This window comes from Delphinus delphis, chromosome 9 (genome assembly GCF_949987515.2).
Source record: "Delphinus delphis chromosome 9, mDelDel1.2, whole genome shotgun sequence".
NCBI lineage: Eukaryota > Metazoa > Chordata > Mammalia > Artiodactyla > Delphinidae > Delphinus > Delphinus delphis.
The window spans coordinates 26726311-26751508 of record NC_082691.1 but is presented as its reverse complement, the minus strand read 5'-3'; the positions used below and the strand labels follow the sequence as shown (position 1 = coordinate 26751508).

General features: G+C 38.3%; 1 protein-coding gene across 2 annotated transcripts in view; it reads left to right on the top strand.

The window, feature by feature from the left end:
• Positions 1-690: 690 nt before the first annotated feature.
• The window catches only part of CACNA2D1 (calcium voltage-gated channel auxiliary subunit alpha2delta 1), a 515294-nt gene continuing 490786 nt past the window's right edge, over positions 691-25198 (top strand). For both annotated transcript variants that reach the window (XM_060020340.1, XM_060020339.1), the window contains exon 1: positions 691-1116. In XM_060020340.1, the coding sequence (XP_059876323.1) occupies positions 1022-1116 (95 nt within the window). In that variant the 5' untranslated portion in view covers positions 691-1021. The remainder of the gene's footprint in view (positions 1117-25198) is intronic.

The following is a 25198-nucleotide window of genomic DNA, read 5'->3' as shown; positions in this document are numbered from 1 at the left end:
GGCTCTGTCTTGCCAGGTGAGCGGTACCTGGGCGTGGGGCCCCGCCACAACTGGCACTCAGCCACGCCGGAGGCTCTAGCCTTTGGCACTCCCGGGCAAATAAACAGTGCCACCTGGTAGGGAGTGAAAAGTGGTGCTTTAAAATGCAAATAGAAACCCCTCCTACATTTGTTGTCGAATCACTTCTCCATGATTCCTAGGCAGGCGGTGGATTCTGCGTCTGGGAGAAGGGCCGGGGGAACGCTGCCTGCCTGGGCAAAAATAACCCCCAAAGCCACGAGCCAAGTGCTCGGCCGGAGCCCCTGCAGCCTGTGGATACCCTGCGGGCGGCTGGCGGTCCCCGGGGAGCCCCGCTGGGCCGGCTCCGCTCCGCCTCCGCGCGCCGGGCGGCTGGGGCAAGCCGGCGCCGACTTTGGGAGTTCCTGTCTCCCTTGTATGGAGGGCTGCTCCGGCCCGTCTCCGCCCGACTGCTCTGACGCCCAGCCCTCCCGCTGCCCACCCCCAGCCGCCTCCCTCCGACTTGCCCAGAGAAGCCAGACGGAGCCTTTCTCTCTCTCTCTGCCACAAGTCTCTCCGCCTGCCATTCCCCCATTCCTGCAGCCACCCCACCCCTCCCCAGTGCCGTCACCCCTTCTCCGCCCCCGCCTCCGCCCCCGCCTTCTCCACGGCAATCGCGGGAATAAATCAAGGAGGAAACCGAGAGGGAGCGAGAGCGCGAGCGCCGGCGGGCTTGCCCAGGTCTGTTTCCAAAGTCGCCCTTGATGGCGGCGGCGGCGAGGCAGCCGCGGCGCAGAGCAGCCGACGCGCGCTAGTGGGTCCGCCCGCCGCCGCCCCTTCCCCCGCGCCGGGCTTCGCCCCTGCGGTCCCCGGCGTGAGCCCGCGTCCGGGTCCCGGCCCTGGGCGCGCCGGCCCTCAGACGCCCGCGGTCTGGGCTGACCGTGCTCCTTCTCCTCCCGTGGTTTCTAGCACCGGTCCTTTCCCAGGCTGGGAAGGGAGGCGAGATTGATCTTCGATAGCGAAGATGGCTGCTGGCTGCCTGCTGGCCTTGACTCTGACACTTTTCCAATCTTTGCTGATCGGCCCCTCATCTGAGGAGCCGTTTCCTTCGGCCGTCACGTAAGTGCCCGGGCAGGGCGGGGAGTGCGGGCCGAGGGGTGCAGCGGAAGCCCGGCGTGGGCTCCATTCCCGAGTTGAGGGGCTTCTCTGCCCGTGGGGGTGGGCAGTGAGCCGGACTTGGTTCTGGAGAGGCCGAGCGGGAGGTGCGCGCTGCTCGCCGCCGGAATGCGCACCGAGCCCGCGTCTTGGGAGCCTCGGCGGGGCCGGGCTGTCCTGGGGAACGTCCGCCAACGACTCGCGGCGCCTCAGCCCATCTCTAAAAGGATTCCTTGGACTTAAAAGAGTTTAGGTGTACTGTGGGAAAAGTTTCCAGCCAGATACCCGCTCTCATCAAACCCAGTCCTATAAAAAGTTGTGTTTGGGTTGGGTATTTTGCACATAGGTAATTGCAGGCTGGCCAGGGTAGCGTGGACTTTTCCCGCACTTTCCCCGCACTTGGCCTCTGGGATGCTCACTAATTGCTGTGGTATCCAAACTCGTTTGGATCCCAAATTACTGGGCGCGCTCCACAGCCTTCCTGATGAGAGGAGTGCTCGCTTCACGCGGTAGAGGTGCTGTCCACCCCAGGGACTCGCAGGTACCGGGACCGTGCCACCCAACCTCCCTCACCCTCTATTTGAAACATCTAAGTGCCGTAGGACACGCGGTTCCTGTTCTTAGAATGAATAGAACCTATTCTTTGGGGGAGGGACTGAGTGTTTCCAGTCTCCTGCAATTTTCTCTTATTTTTACCATTTCTAAAATAGCTTAAAAAAACCTCGCTGCTGTTCTGGAAATAGAGTGTTTGAAGGTAGCTGTATAGTTACAGGGCAGGAAGGGAATGAAAAATAATAATTCTCTTTTAGGCTGGAAAAAAGACAAAGTCAGTGGCACGTATAAATATACACATATTTTTAAATGCGCGGAATAGCCTATCAGGCATTCTGGGAAAGATTTTTTTTTTTGGTTCTTGAAGCTACTTTAAAGCCTCTAAGACTAGGTAATCGGAAGTGGATGAGTCACTTTAATGAATTTTACATAACAAAAATAAAGCCCAAGGTAGCCTTCCCGGTATTTTTGCTATTGGGAATTATTTGCTGTCCTTTGTTGGCCAAGTGCTGAATACTGGAGTTTGTGGTGGATACTAACCGTGAATCTTTACCAGTTGAAATCCTGCAGCTATTATTTAAGGTTCAGCTTAAAGTATTTATTACATTAGGTGTCAGTGCAAGAATCTGAAGGATGCACGTTCTAACCCGGCTAAGGGGAATGTCTAATATTTTTGTCATTGATTTACAGTCATGTACATTTTAGATAATCTTCCATAAAAATGAGTGCAGATCCTTTTTGTTATGAAGCACGAGGCTAAATGCCATCTGTAGATCTTCCTGTAATTGGCAGGATGTTCCAAGCGGATATTTTGAAACATGAAAAGAGTAAGAATTACACCGAAGATGCTTCAAAATTATTCACTCTTATTAAGAAATTACACTTCTATATATTTGTTTCTTTAGTCTCTTTGTAGCTTGGCCTGTAAAGCTAGAACTCAAGTGAGTCGCTTGCATTTTGTGTCAAAGAAGTGGCGCTTTAAAGCAGTCAGTGTGTTCAGTTTACACATTTTTAAAGTGTTATTTTTAACTGACAATTTACCAATATTTCTCTCATTTGGAGGGAATGCTTCATCACACCATTGGGGAAAACTATGACTTTTTAAGGTACTACAAAATACAACCTTTTATTCCTGAACAGACCATGCTAAAATATTAATAAAAGAATCCTTGTTGTAAGAAGGACATCTGCAATAAATGTTTTCCTAAAATTAAAATAGCTCAATTTTCATGGTCAGAAATTCACTAAAGACAAGAAAGAAAATAAATAGTGGGCAAAAATAGGACTTAGGAAGCCACAGTTTCTTTTCTTTGAAAAGATTTGAAATTTATTTTTTAACAATAAAAATTTAAGATATTTTCAAATAATATGAAACACTAATTATTTTGTATAAAAGAGCTTAATAAAAGATTTTGTAGAGCTAAGTCAGTCTCTTTTAGGAAATATTGGCAATGTTTTTGTAAGGCTTATGCATCTTTATTTTTTTGAAAAGTTAGTAACCTGAGGAAAGGAGAAATGAGAGTTGACATTTGTACTTCATGTTGTATTTCTGAGTAAACTTTATGAAATTAAAAAAAATACAGCACTAATTTTATTAAGATGTGGTGCTGTTTACTTTTCTTGCAAGAAAAGAGTTGATGCAGAGAATTTATCAGGATAAATCTCAAATCTTTGGGAAAAATTCCAAGTTCATTAAAAACTCAGTACAAAGATTATAGTGTCACTAAAGGCAAATTATTGTGCTTCTATATATACATTTCTCTGGAAATCATTAGTAAATTCTTTTGGTTTTTTGATCATTTTATTTTTTCCAGAAAAAGTAATATAAGAAGTTTTTATCATCAGAAGAGGAAGAATATGCCATCAACACAGTATAAAATTCATTATGCACTCATGGGAGTGGGACCTGAATTAGAATTAGTAATACGAAGGTTTTTGTTTTTTAGAATGTTTACAATAATATTAAGGGGTTAAGTATTATTGTAATAAAACATAAATACCATTCTAAATATTTTCTTTAATTTTCTCTGGTTTAACATACATTCTCATGTAGCATATTCTGAATTAAAATAGTAGTTAAACTGTTCTAAGAGATAACACTAAAAAAACTGGGTTTTTTTTTTCGAAGGAAGGAATTTTGATACAATTCTTCTGCTAGGTTAGGTTTTTCTTTTGGCAGTGATTGTTTCAATAAAGTGTGAAACGTAAATATGCCATCTGGTAGCAGCCACCTAGTGCATATTGGTTTGTATATGAGTGGAAAGTACATCATTTTCATGTTATAGTATGCACATGTTATATTGATAGTTTAAAATGTAGTTTTCTAAAGGGAATTCTCCCTTGCTTTAGAAATAATTTTTTGGCACATATGTGACAACACTTCTATTTTAAATCTCAGGATAATAAGTATGGTAGCCAGTATTGTAATGTTAATTTAAATCGGTCGCTCTTAATTTTAGAATCTATTTACAAATCCAGTTTTTAAAAAAAGCACATAGTTATAACTACTATTCATGTTAAACTTTTATCTCAGTCGTATCAAAATGCCAATCAGTCCAGAATAATTGGCTGTGAGCCCTTTGGTATATGGGAATTTTAATATGTTTAAACTATATAATGGGATAAATATATTAGTAAGAATTACTGGTATCTGTAGGAAATAAGCATAAAATCTCATAAAAGAATAGTACTTTGGGGTTTGACTGCTTAGGATATAAATATTTTTCTATTATTAGACAAATTTACATGTAAAGTCTACAGAAAATAAATTCTGTGTCATAACTTTGGAATGGATATCTTTTTCATATGTTAGAAGTGATATAATTATTCTCATTCACATACAACATAGAGAAGGAAATGTGCCTTATGATAAAATATGAGATGCAGTATTAAATGTGAAATAATACCTAAAAACAATGAACATTAATAAATCCTTTTCTCAGATCTTTGATTAGTTTTCATCAGCTTAACCAGATGACAACATTTATTGTTCCACAGGTGTACATTTAAAATATGCAACAGTAGATATATTCTTCCAGACAAGTAATAACATGATATTAAATTTAGTAATGTTTATACATGGTTATATGGGTAGCTGTTTGGATAGGCATTTGAATGAGCATTAGGCAGACTGAAATGGATACAGTCTAAAAAAACATTTTTGGGAAGGTACAAGAATCTAAGCTTATTATGGTTTATAAAAGGAAATAAAATGTGCCTTTTTTATTTTCCTATGGCTTTCACCAATTTAATTTTAATTTAATAAATACATATAAAATCAGATTCTATCGCAAGTTGTTCATTTTGAAAATAGGTAAAAACTTTACCACTCTCTTTCTTCAAAGAGACCTTGCTTTGTAGACGCCTTTCCAATACTTCTCCAACATTGATAAAAATAACATAAAATCCTCTTCCTTCTAGGGTTTACACATGGTGATGTTTTGCAGAAACATAAATAACACGTGGAAATTATGTATTCAAATTGACTGATTACATTTAGAAGTATATAGTCATAAGAAATGACAATGCATTTAGGAATTTAAAAAATAATACCAAAACACATGCCCATAACAAACTGTATTATTTAAATTAATGTGTTCTCTGGAGTATTTCTATATTCAACACATGCACAGAAATTTCTGTTCTTATTTTTCAATACAGATGCAAATATTCAAGAAAGTAATCTGTTCTTCTGAATTCACATCTTGTACCTAATATGTGTCGTCAAACTACTTATAACCTAGAAAGTAGGGATTTAAATGGTTAAAGTGAAATATTTTAGGCATATTGTCCAGTTTGTTGATTTCTTTCAGTGTCTTCCATGTGTGGACATAATCAACTCTGATATGAGCATACTTAGATAGAAGTTTGGAAAAAAAAAATCAGAATTTGTTTCAGTATTTCTGAAGAGTAACATTTTATTGTTATTAAAGTGACAGCCTTCCATCATTTGTAATAAAAGAGATGTCTATCCAAGTACTTCAAAAAGCATGTAAGCTGCTTACCATGGGGAATGACCTCTGTTCTGTTACATTTATTGCACACTTACCTAAGGCATATGGTATGTATCAGGCACTGTGTCACACTGTGTGAGCGAGTCTTTCTTTTCCTGGACTATTTATGCATAGTACCACAACTGTTCCCTAAGCTTTCATATGGTTGCTTTCCAATAAACTTGGAACTGCACCGAGATAGTCAACCATGTAGCTTACACATGGTTCATGTTTTCTTCTGTGTGCACAAAACCTGGAAATTATTGTGTCACATTGTTTACAGAGTTTAAGGAAAAATAGTGATTGACTTCAGTGTTAATTGAGATGAAATTGGTAGCAGTTTGTGAAAAATATTGTACCTACCACCTTTTCCTTGAGGGTCCAAAATATGTTAACATTGCATCATTATATAATTTGTCTAGTTTATCTTACTGTAGTATTCTATTTAATAGATAATATTTTATGTGTCTATGTCTTTCTCTATGTATATATATGTGTACACACACGTATTTATTTTTAAACTTCTTCAGGTGTTTTGCTAGGGTAGAAGAACCTGAGTAAGGTAAGGTTGTTAACAAAGGTGCATGCTGAAAGCTCTCTGCCAATCCACAACTGTTTATGGGGAGTAAATCTCATTCAGAATATTTTTATAACACCAGCATTTAAGAATAATTTTTTTAAGAGAATCAGATGAGCTATTGAAACTGTTCAGGTCCTGTTGGACAAGTTATTAACATAATTGATGAGTAACAACAGAAACGTGGTTCTAAAGATAGGCTTGCAGTCTGTTAAGCAAAACAAATATGAGGAAGGGACTATTGTACTTGAAGTGTTGGGCTCTTATTAAAAGGTCTTTGCATACTAAGCAATTTTATTTCTGCCATTTAATTATGGGATACTTTGAAATTTTTAAGAATTAAACATTTGACGCACCGTGTTTTAGGATTCAGGGATAGAACTTGCACAGGTTTTAAAATTTTGTTTGTAAAACCTGAACTTTTAGGTTTTTCTTATAGGCTTTATCTTATTTGTGGTAGTTCAATTCCACTGCTCCTTTAAAATTTGCCATTTATATAGATTCTAACAAGATTATAAACAAGGAAAAGATTGACATTGTGGCCTCAACAAACTGGCACACTTTTATAGTTAATTTCAATAATACAGAATCAGGCTGTTATATATGAAGCAATATTTAAAGTTCTCTTTGAATATGAATGTGGGATATTTCTGGCTAAATGTTATTTTAACATTTGCTTCTGCTGGTTTTTTCTTTTTTTTTAACCATATGCTTCTGCTGGATTAAAAAAATTCAGATACATTTTAAATTCTATATCATAAATGGAAGAACAACTTAAACTAGAAATGATGGCAGTGGAAAATAATGGTGTTGCCCATTTAAAATGATTCAGATTTGGGGATAATCCTACTGTTTATCTGAAGTTCTTGAGTAATTAAAAATTTATTACAGTAGTCTCCTGGCAAATTTTGAAAAATAATTCCTGAATTCTTTTATTCAAATAATTAATTACTAATTCTTCTCTTTCTCTTTCTTACACACACACACACACACACACACACACACACACACACACAGACACAGACACAATTACTATTCATCATAGTTTATTATTATTTGTACATAATATCATGTCAAATGGAGAAAAAGTTTTGGTTTGTTTTCCATCAGGTTACCTGTGACCAGACCTCAATTTTGGGTCCTGTGCACTTGAATCTTCACTCACTGTGTCGGGGATCTGTTACTACTAGATTTTTCTCTCTATAGGGAAATTGTTGAGGGATTTTGATGCATAGATAAACCTGTAATACATTATCAACACTTTCACCAAAATTGTTAAATGGCCTAGACTGCTGTTCCTTTGACATTTGCCCACATACTGTGGGGATAATTGGGGAAAGAGTGAAGCGAGCTGTTGAGGTTGTCCTCTGTCAGGCTATATAAAGGGATGGTTAGACATTAATGATGTTTCATTTTGAGGATCAGAGGAGGAATGGCTCAGTAAAATAAATGAGCTTATGCACACTGGGAAAATCTGTTTTAAAAAAATAATCAAGAGGTGTTGTGGTGGTGGGACTTCCCTGGTGGCGCAGTGGTTAAGAATCCACCTGGCAGTGCAGGGGACACGGGTTTGAGCCCTGGTCGGGGAAGATCCCACATGCTGCGGAGCAACTAAGCCCGTGCACCACAGCTACTGAGCCTGCGCTCTAGAGCCCAAGTGCCACAGCTACTGAAGCCCGCACGCCTAGAGCTCGTGCTCTGCAACAAGAGAAGCCACCGCAATGACGAGCCTGCACACCGCAACAAAGACCCCACGTAGCCAAAAATAAACAAATAAATTTATTAAAAAAAAAAAAGAGGCGTTATGGTGGAGATGCTGTGAGGAATGATGCGTGTGTAAGTGGAGCAGAGGAGCCCTCAGATTTGCGAGGTGCAAAGTTACATTAAAGATGCTAAAGGTTGGCAGTTAGTTATTTTATTTTGTTTTGCTTTACTTTATTTTCTTCTTTTTTCCCATTTTCCATGTGAGCTCGGTCATCCTGGAAATATTGTTTACTGCACATTGTTTTTAGAGACCTAAATATTCATATATGGAAATTCACCTTAGAAACCAAAGACAGTAAAATGGTCTAGAGCTCAAAAAATAGAAACAAGCGTTCTTATTTTTTATATAACTCTGGGAAAATGGTTCATTGGATAAGAAATATTAGTACCTGGTAAAATGGTTCATTAGATAAGAAATATTAGTATAACACTTTATTAAAACCTTAAATGCTAATAATCAAGAAAGAAATTCCATTAGTAAATTCCATCCCTTAGATTATAAGAAATGAAATAGCTTGCAGGTTCTAGGCTTCTAGGTAGTACACTGAAGACTATTTAGACCTCTAAGTACATAGTACGTCTTACTTTTTAAAAATAGTTTTGATTTATGCTCTTTTAATGTCTCCCGTTTCAAAGATTTTTAGCATCAAATGTAATTTAATTCAATGATTAATGCAATTACTATTATTCAGAGCAAATTATGTAGTGCACTGAACTACATGCTGAGAATCCACATTGAGGAAGAGAGTCCCCAAGGAAGACATTCCCAACTCCAGGCTGATTGTGAAGCAGTGGAATCTGACAAAGCGTGATCAAGAAAAAGCACATAACGTGGTGAAGAAATACGCCCGGGCTGTTTCATGTCAGGCATAGGACTCCTGGGTGGGAAGAGATGTTGATGGGACCGAATCGTGAGTCTGAGTCTAGGTGATACAATTTTTGCATCAGAACTCTCTTCCTACGTGACCCAAAGGGGAGTCGGGCATTGTTCACAGCACACAGACATTTGTGGTAGCCCAGCTCTGGGTACTCAAATTTGGCTTTCATCCTAAGACTTTTATTTAATTAAAAATAAAATTAATAGGTTTTGAATCATAGTATGTAGAAAATGGATTAAAGAGACAATATTCTAAGCAGGGACAATGGGAGCAGTTAGTAGACTCTTGCAGCATCCCAGAGTGAGAGATGCCCATTGTCTAAAGAGAATAGTGGCAGTGGGAAAGCAAAGCAGGGATGAAACATATTGTAGAGGTAAATATTCAGGTGCTATTGGTTATGGGATTGGGGGAATCAGGAAGAGAGAAGTGTTGGAGATGGCTCCAGGCTCTTTAACAGGTAGATCATGTTATACTGAACTTCCTAGACTAGACACAGAGGAGTAATAGCAAGTTGGTGGTGGGGTGAAAGTAACATGCTCGCTGTTGGACATTTTGAGTTTGTGGTGTCTCTATAGATGACTATTGGGCCATTGGAAATATGTATCTGAAGCAGATTTGGAGGCGAATTGAGTAACTTTGAAGCCAGAAAATGGGTCCATTCATTCATTTAGCGAATATCTATTTGGTATCTATTATGATAGGCGCTGTGAGTTTCAAAAGAAGAGTCTTGATCCTTCATATTGCAGAGAGATTTGGATAAGATGAGCCCTTTAAGGAGATCACCAGGTCGTTGCTGATGTGACAGCAGTTTCAGTAGAATGTTTTGGATGCAAGCATGGTTTCCTTGCCTTGAAGAGTTGGTAGCAGGTGAGAATATGAAGGCAGCAAGTGCAGATTGTTCTTTAAAGGAACTTGACAATGTGAGGAAAGGGAGAGAGTAACAAGTTCAGAGGAAGATAGTGTAAGGGATTTGGTGTTCTTTTGTTTTGCTTAGAGAATAGGAGTTATAATAGGCCATTTGGGATCGCAGGTAGTAGAAAACCATAGGACTGTCTTGAACCAAAAAGTGAAATATTTTTCAGTGATAGTTGGAGCTGGATGGTCGGTCATGGGAGTCAAGGTGAAGGATGTGCCAACACTTACAGAAAGGGGTGGAGCTTTTATTAGGATCCTCTCTTGCTCTAGCCTCTGGTTTTCTTTGTTTGACTCCTTATTCTTCTCTGTCCTCGCAAATGGACTTTATCTGCTTCCTGACCCTCATGTTGTTGAATGCCTGTGAGGGTTTACATTTTCCCTGTTGAAGCTTTCAAACAGTTTGAGACCAGAATCCTAGTCCAAAACACAGCCTCCTAAAGAAAGATATGTTGGTAATTTGAATATGGACCAGATGACCATTTGTAGCTCATTCATTTGAGACCAGGAGTTGGGATTTGGAAAAAGGATTTTGGTTGCCTAAGCTTGGGTCACTTCTCATACCCTGGTCCAATCTCATTAAGAGGTATTGCACTGCAACAGGCCAGTTGCTAGTACCATGGATAGAGGAAGAAGCAATTCTTAGAAAAAGGTTCCTGGGGGGCAGGGGAGGTTGTAGAGGCAACTAAATAACTGTTAACAGAGGGGAGATTTGAGCATATCAGAGAGAGAAGCCCAAATGGCAGAGAGATGAAAGGGATGAAAGAGGCCATGATTGATGGGTGAACCGAGGCAGCTGAGGAAGGGATCAAGACGAAAAACAGTGTCTTACAAAGTAACTTTTGAAATATGAAACAGCCTTGAGCATTAAAGCAGATGGTTGGAATATAGGATAGATACACTTTTAATTTACTGGGAGATGTTTTTGGAGGAATGTTCCAAGTTATATATTCCATGCTCAAGAAGGAATGGCATGATTCAGAAATGTAATAAATGCACATTAGTAATGTTCACATTTTGAGATGTACAGACCAGAGTTTTTCTTTATTTGGTAGGAAGTAACAAGACTCTAGTACATCACTGTATTTCCTTTGGACACAGCAACGTTTGGTTCTCTTTTGTCTTTATTTCTCTTTTCTTTCCTTTTTTTAAATAGAGATTGTCATCTTGAAGACCCATGTAGTTTTGCAAAATGTCATTAGATTTAATAAGTGTATGTGCTGATGATAGAAAGATGTTACAGGAGTATCAAGCAAAAGAAAACAAAAAAAGAACAAATAGTTCTTGATTTTGGCAATTTAGCCTGAATCACTTATTAATTTTTTGGCAGATAGGGGTGACTTGTGGCCCTACTTTGTCCGTGCTTCTCCCCGCCGCCCCCCACCTGCCCAAACCCCATGTCCGTTCTTTAGCAGAGGGCAGAAATTTGAATTGAAACAGATCCTTGTAAAAAAACCCAAACAGTATAATGAATTTGATAAGACAACAAACCACTGACAAATATTCCTGCAAAGCATGTCCCTGGTCAACCCTTACAGAGGCATCTCAGGTCTCCTGAAGGTCTGAAAATCACTGGCAGCTGCCATCACAGCAGTTCCCTGAGTTTCCAAGATGACTGAATGAACAGTTAGGATTGCAAATGCCAGCGGATCTAAGAATCAGTCTTGATCTCATTGGTCCCAGTACAGTGTGGAAAAACCACCCTTGTGGTCTGTAACAAGAGTTGAGGAGAGTTAGGGTGGATATTTATTTCCATTTTGTGACTGCTCTTTTTTCTCTTCCATAGCTTCCACAGTTTGCTTGAGCTAATTTTGATGTCTCTACCCACAGAAAGTCTGGACGCTAATAATTACAGCTATCTTTCAATTATTGTTACATTGCTTTCTAACATATTTGAGCTCCTGAATGTGAGGCACTGTGAATTACTCGCATGTTTTTTAATCCATCCAACCTTTAAGTCAGTCCCTTAAGATAAGTATTATCCCTGTTTTATAGATGAGGAAGGTAAAGTTTTGAGTATGAAGGACTTTTCTGAGTTTTTTTAAGGAAAAAATTTGACCCCAAGCAGCTTGATTCTAGACTCCTACACTTAGCTGCTGTACTTTGCTGCCCTTACATGGCAGGAGCCTGGATTTCTTTGCACCCATTATCTTACCTGCTCCAGTTGTGGCTGGCTGCATATTCTAGCAACGCGGCCAAGAGGGTAAAGGAGTCAGTGTAAAGTAGAGCAGACTTAACACTAAGTCCAACTTCTCCATCTGCAGAACAAGGGTAATATTGACCTAATCCTGAATCACAGTATTATATCATGGGGATCAAGTGAGCGGATGCATGGGGAATCTTGAAGGACTGTTTAATGGCCAGGCTTTATTATTTGTACCACGTGTGATTTTTCTGTCTTCAAGGGATCATGAATTGATGACTAAGGGTTAGTGAGCTAGATTACTGTGCAAACATATCATTTGGTCTGTTGTTTTCTTTCAGAAAAAGCTGAAATGAATGGGAAAAGGGATGCTTATTAGCAGGCCTTAAAAATGTTTCTTCTTAAAAAGTTGTGTAGCCTTTAATCATAAAGAGGAAATGAAAAGAGATGCAGTGGACTAGAGTGAGTGAAGTGTTCTGTCTCTAGGTTCAGGACGCAACCTATATCTTAAAAGGGACCACGAAGAAAACAGGACCACAAAGGATTTGATGTGCTTCGTCTTGACATTTCAGCCAGCACCTGTTGTATGAGGTCTGTGCCACAGGAGATTGAGTCTATTTTTAAAAGTCACAACTTTGCCACTGATAACCTCTCATTGTCAAAGATGGAAGTTTTCAGCTTCAAGACAGAATATTTGAAAGTGAATAAAGCAAGCTATCCACGATGTTTATAGAAATGATTTCAGACAACCCTGCAAATTGAGCGAGCACAGAATAGGAAAATTGAGACCAGTTGCATTTTTAGTAACGAACACAGAAGTCAGAAAAAAAACTGCCAAGAGCATACTGAAAAAGGCCAATTTTCATTTGACTCATCCAATTGATGATTAGTTACACTCATTGAACCCCACTCCTTCACTTTATAATATAAATGGAGTTTAGCCTTTCACAAACACTGTTCTCTTATTGGTAGAAATAAAACGGTTAAATGAAATTTTTGCTGCACATTTTTAATTGATTCATGGAGGGAAGAGATGTTTTAGATGAAACTTTACATTAATACCAATGATTAATGAGTACAACTTGATGATAACCATTGAAGCAGCAAGTTTTCAAGTGCCAGGAACCTGCCTTTTTATGGCAGTCATTTTGACATTTGTCACAGAAAGGAATGTAAAATTCTTATGACGTCTGTCACTTTAAAAATACCAACCTTTCTTTGCCATAACATTTCATTAGAATTGACTTAAACTTGCATCTGTGAAAATGTTAGGAGAGACAAACAAATGGGCCATGTGAAGCCTCAGGAGGATGGGCACAATGGGGTGTGTGCAGATTGCTCTAAATTAAACATGTAGAATGCTTGGTTGTCTCGCAAAACACCTGATTTTCCTGTCGATATAAATGTAGAAAACCGAATTAATTTTCATGAGGTGAAATTTTATTGTGCATGTGTAGCTCAGTTCCCAGGGGGTTTGATACATGGTATTAAGGTCGGCTGGTGAGTAATTGTTTAAAATTTATATTAATACTCGATGGTGATAAATAAACGTAGGGGAATGGCAACTCATCACAGTGCAAACCGTGCCTGATAATTAGATGAGGTCATTCATCTCCTTAAATTATCAGAGGTGACACAACCTGTCTGTGTGGTGTCTAAAAGCCAGCTGAGTCCCTGGGTGTAAATGACCGTGACAGAGGGGCAGTTTGAGGGTTGCAAGCTTTGGATTTGGTCCTACCCCTTCTGTTGTTTTCCGTAAGTGAAGTAGATTTGCCCCTGAGAGTCTGCTTTTATAATATACACAGGGATCTAAAACCTGAGTTTAATAGGCTGCTCAGTATTTGTTTTTCAATTTTATTTTTATGTTTCTGTACCCCTGCCTTAATTACAAGCAAACACATTATATATATATATATATATATATATATATATAACTATAACTACAACTAAATATATGTGTGTGTATGTATGTATATACACATATACACAGACACGTAATGTATGAATATTAGATGTTGGTTCCATGCTGAGTATCAGTGAAGCTGCGTTCCTGTAGGTGACTATCGAGTACTTCTAAATTCTCAAAAGGGACTGTTTATGGTGTGGTTGCAGCCTTTCCAAGTTTTGTCATCTGAACCACAGAACACAGATAATGGTTTGAGTGACGATTTTTTCAGTTCTCTGAAAAACGGTTCATGGCTAGTACCATTCTAGAGGCATAGAGGTGAACTTAATAACGGATGGTTTTGAACATTAGGGCTTAATTCCCTCTTGGAGTTTGCCTGGTTGGTTAATAATGTGGGTTCAAAGCTCAGTTCTACCATTTATTAACTGGGTAACTTGAACAAGTTAACTCTTTCATTGCTAAAACTTCATCAGGTTGTTGTGAGAATTAAGAATGTTAATTCATATGAAGCACGGCACATAGCAAGTACTGGATAAATATAATTTGATTAGAAGCAGGAGAGTTTGGTGGAGTCAGGTGACTTGAGTTCGGTTTGCCTCCACCACTAACTAGGTGTGGGACCTACCTAGGTAACATCTTGTGAGGAACAGTTCCTGGCTTTAGCACCTTCTATAATTGCTCACCGCTCAACTGTTTCCTAACAACTAGGTCTTAGTTGTCACGTGTCTGTTGAGCATAAACGAGATGGTTCTTGGTACCCGAGTACTCCACTGCCTTTGAGGATGCCTCTGAAAAGGTCCCACCCCCAGCCCTCACATTTTAGTCTTCTCTCTCGCAATCTTTCTGAAAGCAAAAGTGCTAAAGTTTGATGTTTTCCTACCTTTTTAATACTCTGTGCTCTCCCCAATTGTACTCAAGCATGGTATGGTACCAGACTCCTTTCTTTGTCTGTTTGAAGGGCCCGTTAAGAAATATATAAGGAAGTCAGTGACCTTGCATTCTTGTGTGCAGAGAAATAATGTTAGTGGCCTGTTGTCATGTGAGATCTTGATTCTGTGAAATAGGCCCTAGATGTTCTCATCTGACAGTATGTTTCTAGTACTTGTTGCAAACTGTCTGAAAATGGTAACTTTTAAATATCAGCAATAATAGTGATACTTGTGTAACATAGAATGGTGCTTTCTTTTTCTTTTAAGATGAGCAAAAAACACATAATCCTGTCTTACACAAGGAATAAATGAATATTATGAAGTGTTTTTAGAAGAGTATAAATCAATTATATTGTACCGTTTAAAATACTTTTTCAAGGAGAATTAATATTAGGGCTCATTATGCATCTTTTTTAAAAATTTATTTATTTTATTTATTTATTGTTGGCTGCATTGGGTCTTTTTTGCTGTGTGTGGGCTTTCTCTAGTTGCGGCAGGCGGGTGCTACTCTTCATTGTGGTGCTCTGGCTTCTCGTTGCGGTGGCTTCTCTTGTTGCGGAGCTCAGGCTCTAGGTGCACGGGCTTCAGTAGTTGTGGCACACAGGCTCAGTAGTTGTGGCTCATGGACTCTAGAGCGCAGGCTCAGTAGCTGTGGTGCACGGGCTTAGTTGCTCCACAGCATGTGGGATCTTCCCGGACCAGGGCTTGAACCCGTGACCCCTGCATTGGCAGGCAGATTCTTAACCACTGCGCCACCAGGGAAGCCCTCATTATGCATCTTAAAGTTTGGAAGAGGTGTGTGTGCAGAATCACATTAAGTATGGCCTTTGCTTCTGCCCAGTTAATTAGCTTTCCTCCTAGTAAGGTAATTCCTAAATGAGAGAAGTTAGAGAAACAGCTAAATCCTTAAGATTTATGCAAAAAAGATGTGGATCTGACTAAACGAAAGAGATTGAAGACTGACCGTGATCACTGGTTTAAAGTACAGTGAATGAAACAAATCAGACAGAATCTTCATAAGTGCATCTTTTATGAAGACTGAGAGAGAAAATGAATTTAGAATTCAGTAATCTAGACTCACTTATTTATTTTAGTTTGGTGTTTTCTACACTGTGTAATGTATTGCCACAAACTCAGTTGTTACAAACAATGGACATTTCTTTTCTCACAGTTTCCACAGTCTGATCCACATCTTTTTTGCATAAATCTTAAGGAGTTAGCTGTTTCCGCAGAGTCCAGCCAGGGCTTCACTGGTTCCTTTCCTCAAAGTCTCATAAGGTTGCAGTGAGGTGTTGACTGGCCTGTGTTCCTCTCCAGGGCTACTTTTCTGCTCCTCTTTCAAGCTTTGGTGGTTGTGGACACTTACTTGTGGTTGTAGGACTACCTCCCCTTTCCTGTTTGTTCTCAGCTCCTAAAGGCCCCTCACTCCCTTCCCACATAGCCCTCTCAAAGGTCTTCTCACAACATGGCAGTTTACTCTTTCAAGGCCAGCGGGAAGATCTCTCTTTTCAGAAAGGGGGCCCAGTTCCTCTTTTAAGGACCTTCAATTAGTTAAGTTAGACCATCTGTGATAATCTTTCTTTTGATTAACTCAGAATCAAGTGATTTGGGATCTTACTTACATCTACAGAATCCCTTCACCTTAGTCGTATAACAGAACAGTCATGGGAGTGACAACTCTTCCTAACCCCAGGTCCCACCCCCCCTCCAGTGGAGTAGATGATGCATGGGAGCCATCTTAGAATTCTTCCTCCCTTGGGTTTTATTATTAGACAACCATCCTAAAGACACCAAAAACTAGAAAATGGGAATACTCCTTTTGACTTTAGATGTTCACAAACTTTGGAGATTCTTGGAAGCAGTCAGATGACTATCTTCCTTTTTGCCTCAGGCAAAGCGTGATTTGCCACATTGGTGCCAATCCATCCCGTCAGGAGTCAGGAAAGTAAATCCCAAAAGTTCATTAACTACTCATTACTAGTGTTGTCATAATTAGTTAGCTGAACGTTCCCCCCTCTACAAAGAAAAGAATTCTCTGTGGTATGGTTTAAGCCAGTTTACACAATTGTTGTTAATAAATATATAGAAAAATTGTCCGACAGTTCTTTTGAAATGTAAAGGATTAAGTTAACTCTAAGTTAAGGTGTATACTTCGTGAAATCTTGGGTCTCTCCTTAAATTGTGTACATTTCCCTGCCTGTATAAACTAGTGATTCTGTAAAATCCTAACCAGCATCTGTTTTTGCTTATATGTATCTTTCTGGACTGGTCATGTTCTCTAGCTAATGCCCCAGTTATAAAGTATTAATGCAGGAATGTTCATATGTAACTGAAAGCATCCATATGTGATTTCTCCTCTTCACTGACTGGATTTTGGTGAATAGTTATGATATGACTTCAGCTTTTCAAAGCAGATGCTTTGAAAGATGCTTCTTCACGATACCTAAGTACTGGGTACTCAGTAAGTTTACCTAAAAAAGGCCCCTCTTTTCTTGCATACAGGTGCTCCCTTGCTCTGCACTATGCGTGGGTACCTAGTCATTTCATTTTGGAAGTACAGCTGATGGTCTGATTTGTTCAGGATTTATTTGTTATACCTCTAGCACTAATTAATTTGCTAACACCAGGGGATTCTGGCCAGAGTAATTGTCTATCTAATTCAGTGCTTTTCACACTAACTGTCCTAAAGGAACAGAGTTTACTTTTTGTAAATTTCACATTCATTGCAAATGTATATTTTTGTAGAATACTACAATGAAAATCAGTTAGTAGAAAAATGAAATTAAAAAAGATATGAACCTTTGTTTTTAAATAATTAGATTCAATAGTCATAACATTACTTCTTCAAACTGTTAGAATGTGTCTAAACACCCTCCATTTCTGTGCTTTCCTTGAGCTAGATTTGCAGAGCATAATCTGAGTATCTCTAGTTTAATTGATTTGGCTGTTTAAGGTAACTAAATGACTGTTTTCAGTTTAAAGTGGCATGTAAAAAAACCTAAAATTGAAGATTTTCACATTGAATGATTTTTTTAAATGATGTGTCCCACTTTAACGCTTGCCTTTTATTTTGGCTATTAGATAGCTATGACTTTTTTCATCAAAGTAATCATAATAATTTGGCTCGAAAGGAGCTGCCGATTTCACATCATTAAATGCTGTAGTTCCTTACTGGAATTTTATGTTCTTCACAAGCAGATTTATTTGACTTTTAATGTACTCTCTTTAGAACATTTACTATTTGCAATGGGTCCAAGCATTTGCTGTCAGCAAAGGAAATATTTTGGTACTGTAATAAAGTTAAGGGCTGCATACCCTTTTTAGGACCAGTTCAGTAAATCAGGACTCATGTGAAGGTAGCTATTATTCCCTTTTGATGGATTATGGGATTCCTTGGATGTATTCAAGAAACAGATGGATACAAAATTTTTACTCCACAAAAATTTTATGTCCCAGTATCAAGATGAAAACACCATAAAACATCCCTGGGGCAGGTTGAGGTTTTTGTTTTTGTTTTTTTCCCCCACTTCGTTTTTTAAAAAATTATCTGTATAAGACGTACTTGGTCTACGAGGCTGAGGCTTTGTAAAAATCTCCACCTATATCTCAGATCTCAGAGTGTCTGCCAAAGTATAGAAGTATAAACTCTCTCACTGAATTGAAACACATCCAGAATCAAACATAACGATTCTTGCAAAAGGCAATTAAAAGATTTTTTCAAAGAACGGAATGTGCCATTTACCTTCCGTTCAAATGTTCACTTAGTAAGTAGTGTGAATTGCAGAACTTTTTCATTTTGTAGAGTCCACTTTCTCCTTCAGCATTTGTGCACTTTGAAGTTGAAATGTATTAAAAAAAACTTGACTTTTTTGGACGAAGAATATTTTTATTTCCTGTTGGTTCGACGAGAGATTTTTCTGACCGTCTGTTGCCAAAGATGTTCTTAAGTTGCATGTAGGATTTTACCTAACAAAACTGAGGCATATTAAATTATATCAATAGACTGGTACAACAAGATTATCTGCTCTTTATTTTATGCTTTTCCCATGCAGTACTTCTGAGTAATATCTGTGTATATACACTTATTCCTGAACGATTGTCTCATGGATTTTTATAGAGTTTTTCCAGACTGTTGAGATAAACTAGTTTCCTAAAAAATCAGAATTATATGTTTTAAGAATCTCTTGAAGGGTTCTAACTCTGTTCTTTAGCGGGTCACTTAAAACAAACCAAATTAAATTAGATCTTTTTATAAAGATGCTGCATCTCCCAGCTAATAGGATGTCAGGTCAAGAACAATACCCATATTAACAGTGCTAGACACACTCTTGCTAAACTTCTCAGAACAGCTATCCCTTTTAAGTGACTTTCAGGATAAGCGCACAAAAAAATACCTTGTTGACAAATTTTCTTCTAACTTCATGGATTGTACATAGTAAAAATTATAGCTGTTTCTGTGTTGTTTGAAGAAAGATTTCTTTAAGAAAGAGAATGTTCAGTTTAGCACATTACAAAGGCCATGATTCTAAGAAATCAGCTGAAATCTTACCAATGGAAATTATCCAACACCCTGGTACCCATTATAGTTAATTATTGCAATAAAATATTATTACATTTTATGTGCATATCATTTAAAATATCTTGGCAAGATGACCCTCATACATGAATATTTTAATGTAATTTAATATATTTGCAATTTGGCCAAAATTAGGGTGAGAATTTAGAGCCAGATGTCATTGTCTTATAAATGTCACATCTGAAAATAAAGTATTATCTTTTTTGTGAACAACTTTGGTTAGGGGTTAGTTAGGCCTGTTTCTTAGAGCTACAAGGAAAAAGAGGAAGGGAAAATAAGGTTAAAGACTGTATGAAGTAAAATAGAAGGTTAAAGACTGTATGAAGTAAAAGAGATAACTAATGAGAGCCTACTGTTGAGCACAGGGAACCCTGCTCAGTGATCTGTGGTGACCTAAATGGGAAGGAAATCTAGAAAAGAGTGGATATATGTATACGTATAACTGATTCACTTTACACAGCAGAAACTAACACAGCATTGTAAAGCAACTATACTCCAATAAAAATTAATTAAAAAGATCTCAGAGAGGGAAAAAAAAGACTATATGAAAAAGGCAACCAAAACCTTGCTGCTTCGTGGAATTTTTTTTTTTTTAATCTGTGAGGTTATTCTATTGACCTTAGGTGGTCTGGAAATGCAAGTCTCTGCATGGTTCTTCCTCTTCCCTGAGCATCCCCAGTTTTTAATTAGATTGCAAATTAAGGCACACCCATGCATACAAGATCTGATTACATCTGAGCCAGCCCTATCTCCAGGCGAGCATCCTAGAATTGACATGGCATCATATTTAGTGGTATTAGAGGCAGTCACCAGCTGTGGCTTTGTGTGCATCTCCCTCTCTTTCCCTATCCCTCTACCACTGTATTTACTCCCTTCCTGATGGAACAGGTATACACAAGCTCTTCCTTGGTTTTATGCTCCATCCATGATTTGAGACCCCTCCCCACTTAAAAAAAAAATTCAAAGGACCTCTTATTTCCCAAACCCTTAGATAAACAGAATCTTCCTAGAAATGTCATTTTAAAGAGAGTTTATTAGCACTGATAAATCCTGAATACGTAGACCATATAAATGCAAACCATAGTTTTCGAGAGGATTTTTCTGTAGTTCTGTTTAGACTTTGTGATTGCAGCTGCCAAACAGTGTGTCAGAAGAAGAACATTTGGGCTTTCTTCTACTGAAAGTGTGCTCGCCAGTGTCTTGCCATAGAGTCCTGGAAAAAGTTGTGAAAGCATGATTTCTTGGGGTTTTCTATCTAACTTCAGATACTACCCCTTAGAACTCCTGATACTATTCTGAAGTCATCATTGAAGATAGTTATCAGTGGCACATAATAAAGTGGTGATAAGAAGCAGGACTTAGCCAGTATAGAACTATTCTGGATATATGTGGTATTTTATGATAATAAAGCAAGAGTGCTATTTTATAAAATTATGGATAGTGGGACACCAGTGTGGTAGATTAAGAGGGGAAGATGGTTGGATAAAAAAGACAAAGATGTTTTGAAGGACATGCACTTGAAGAAGTATAAAGGATAATTGAATTACCATACTTCAAGAACTAAGTGATACAACCAATGTTAAATTGTGGCCTGATGTGGGTTTTTTTTTTTCCTGTTCTGATTTTTCTGTTTTATGTCATTCTGAATTGAAGGTTGAAAATCTGCTCCACGTAAAACATAATACAAATTTATCAAAGACAAGTACTCTGCAAAATTGTTGTTGTTGTTTAAAATTTGGAAACAAGAACCTCAAAACACTTAAAGCATTTATTCTGTAAAGTATATCAGAGAGAAGATATTCTGGCATTTTTTAAGAGAGAGCACTAGATTTCCTCTTTATATTCATTTAGGTACATTTCTGGAACCGTTTCTCATGCTTTTATCTTTCAGTGAGCATGGTTCTGTTTCTGGCCTTCATGATGTGGTGGGTTAAAAGCAGTGTCTTATAAAGAAAACAAAATCACGAGTTGGTTATGGGGTGAAAACTGGAAATTAAGAGGTTTTGGAATCCTCAATTAATATTACATGCAGTTCAGTTTTAATTCATTTATATTTCTTACCAATCGTGGTTTCTCCTAAATTCAGACACAGCATGATAAAGGCTAGACTGCTTAATTTTAATTTTATAGTATTTTTTTAGCATTTCATAATAATTTTATAGTATTTGGGAGCAATTCAGAATTATAATTTTGACAAGTTAGAAAAATCAAATCAGAGAAACTTCACTGAAAATAACTGTTAAAGTCTATTAAAATGCACCTAGGAAAGATAATATTACCACATGGAATTTATAAAATAAAACCACTAACTTTCCCACACAATCTAAGGCTGGGTTTCTCAAGCTGGCAGTATTGGCATTTTGGACCAGACAGTTATTTGTGATGAGGGTCTGTCCTGCAGTTTGGTCTTTACCCTGTTAGAGGCGAGTAGCAACTCCTTCCCAAGTCATGATGATAAAAAATATCTCCAGACATCGTTAGATGTCTGCTGGGGTACAAGATCGCTCCTGGTTGAGAACCACTGACCTAGATGGAATCAACACAATAAATTGGCCCCTGATATGTGTTCCTTTTGCCAGTGATGTGTATTTCCGGTTCTCTCCCACAATGCTTACGTGGTGTTTGCATTTTGCTAACGTTTTGTCGCATCAGTGAGTTTTATTCATTAATCCCTGATAATAAGTGTGCTATTAAAAAGGGTAAGTTAGCTAGTTCAAAATATTTTCTAAATTAAGCTGTTAAATTTAGTGCTTGGTGAAGCAGGAAGTATAATTATTTAACATATAGTCAAATGTGCAGGGGTAAAATTCTCCTGTTCCTGGAGATCTCTGAATTTCCTGAAGGAAAATTTTGTAGTGAAACAACATGTCTTTAACAGAAGCATACTGGCGTCTGCTCTTTCCTGCTGGGTCTGGAGCGGAAATGAGACAATCTCTCCTGTCCTTGTGCACACTGGATAAAATGCTTTGTAGATAACAGAAATGCTGGATAGCTGCCAGGGTGGCCTGTGGGCAAACTAATTAACAAGGACACACACTCTTGATAGGGGTATTTGTTTCACCTGGGAAAGCTGCATAGTAAACTAATGAAGATTTTTCTTGGTTGAAAGTGCTCCATTTTTTTCAGGGGAGAACAATTAACAGAGACTCCGAAAGAATACCAGCACTTTTGCAACAAAGTCACCGTACTACTGAGCTTTATTTGTAAGTGTATTATATAGTGCTCTGTCTTATATGGAGCTTTGAAATTTTATAGGGCTGGTGTGAACTGATCACACACCAAAAATATCTTGATGAGTAAGGAAAAGAATACCACGTGTTTCTGCTCATCTACTTTTTCTGTAAATGGAGAACAGCTACATGCTGTTTGTTCTCTTTTAGGACAGTGCACTTACAAGAATGGCAACACAAAGTGGTGTAGTATAGAAAGTTATCCTAGGGATCACTGTCTACGTTGGTTACAAGGGAATGCTATTTCTCGAGGGAAAATGGAAACCCAGAATCTCTGGTCCAAGATACTCTGTTTTTCTGTTGTTCAGTCAAAAGTAATTTCTCTGCTTCTTTTTCTTCTGTCTGTTAAAAAAAAAAAATAATATGAATAGTTGACCTCTTTAGTTGATTGGACTTAAATGGGGCTCTTGAAGTACTTCAGATCCATTCTACTCTGATCAATTTAGGGGAGGCTAGAAAGATCCCCTTTTATGCGATTAGTATCTCCTTTTTATATTGTCCACTTTCATACTTTTCTCATGCATATCATTTTATTAACAAAACATAAATATATTACACTCTCAAACTATACAAAATCTAGTGCATTTCCACATACTTTCTCCCTTCTTTTAGGTATTCATACTGGAGCAGAATAATCACTGCCTTTCCCTTTCTCAGCTACACACAAATGGAGGAAAAGGTATCCTATGCCTTCCAGCGTTTTATTTCAGCCCAGCTCTTTTGCTTATCCTCGTGTTGGGTTTGACCAGGATGCTTTTGGTTTCTGCCTGTTATGCAGCGTAGCTGTTAATAATGCCCCTTCACTCTCACAAATGTCCAGGTTCAGACACCAAATTATATGATCACCCTGAGCTCAGGGTATATCACCAGTATGCCATACTGTGTATTCCAGTTTATGGTGTCACTGTTATGAAATTTAGATGATATATTATTAATATGTATATGTAACAGTAGAAATATTTGAGTATTTATACACTTCCATACATACGTCTGGATTGTGGATATCTTAACTCTAAAAAAATGCAATGATTGAGACATACTTGTTCTAGCTTCTTCAATATCTTGGATATACTCTTTCCTTTAAATGCATTAAGAAATGGAGTATTTATTATATATTACACAGTATTAGTTTAGACTTTTTAAACAGTTGTGAATTACCAAGTTATGCAAACTATTAATGTGAAGAAGAGTTCTAATTTATGCATTACTTGTGAGACTGCTTTTGAGTCCTAGCACAGGACACGATTTTAGGTTGACTTGTGTTCTCCCAAAATTCATATGTTGAAATTCTAACCACCCTTGCCTCAGAATATGACCTTATTTGAAAATGGGGTCTTTGCAGATGTAATTAATTTGAATTAGGTCATACTGGAGTAGGGTGGGCCGTAATCCAATATGACAAATATCCATATAGATAGGGAAAATTTGGACCCTAACACACACACACACACACACACACACACGCACACACACACACACAGGGACGGCACTATGTGACGATTGGAGTTACGCTTCCGCAAGCCAAGGACCTATCAGAAACTAGGAGAGGGGCATAGGGCAGATCTTCCCTAGTGCCTCCAGAGGAAGCATGGCTCTGCTGACACCTTGATCTAGGACTTTGAGCCCTCACAACCGTGAGACGATATATTTCTCTTCTGTGCCACCCAGTTTGTGGGCTTTGTTAGGGCAGCCCCAGCATGCTGGAACGGACCCCATGTCTGAGCTGCTCTGCTGGTATGCTCAGGACATCACATTCAGTCATTTAAGACCTGGTGGGTCAGATTGTCATAAGATACCATAATTATTAATGTGGTTGCATTTTAAATGAGACATCATTAAAAATAATTCATTTAGAACATTTAGCTATGAATACTTCGTATATTTATATTCCCAATGGTCTTTTGCACGTACTAACCCTGCACACACACTGACCCTGCTATCTTGCTTGTCTTCTGGATATTTTTTTCTCTTGTAAAGAATTTAGATTGAACTAATGAACCTGATTTTTCCAAAGATGAGGTGCAGTACATTTAAGCTAAAGAAAAATATTCAAAGACTGCTGTTGCATATTCCTACACAGCCTGTGCAGTGGATAAGACTCGTGCATAACCTACCTGACTAGAATCAAGATTTATGCAACGTAGCTTATCTTTGAGGTCTTAGGGGCAAAAATTGTAGGGAGTTTGACGCACCTCCTAGTCTTCATGTCCAGGGCATTTCTCTTACAAAGAGAGACTTTTATCTGATATTATTATGTCCTGTACTCCTCTCTGGCACAGCACCAATTGGCCTGCTCCAGGTTTGGAAAAATATGTGATGGATGAATAGGATGATTCTTGCCAGGCAGACTTCCCAAGAAATAAAGAGGCCTTTAAAGATTAGTTTAATTAAAAAAAAAAAAAAAGAGGCCAAATTGGAAAGCTTTTATTTCTTCTTATAAAATAAGATAATGTAATAATAATACCTACTACTTCGGGACATTTTAAGTTAGAAAAGTATGAATTTGTTGCTGTGTACATTTGTAGAATGTTGATGATGTGATTATAAACATAAATGGATGGCTAGAGCCAGAACGTTAAACACACAG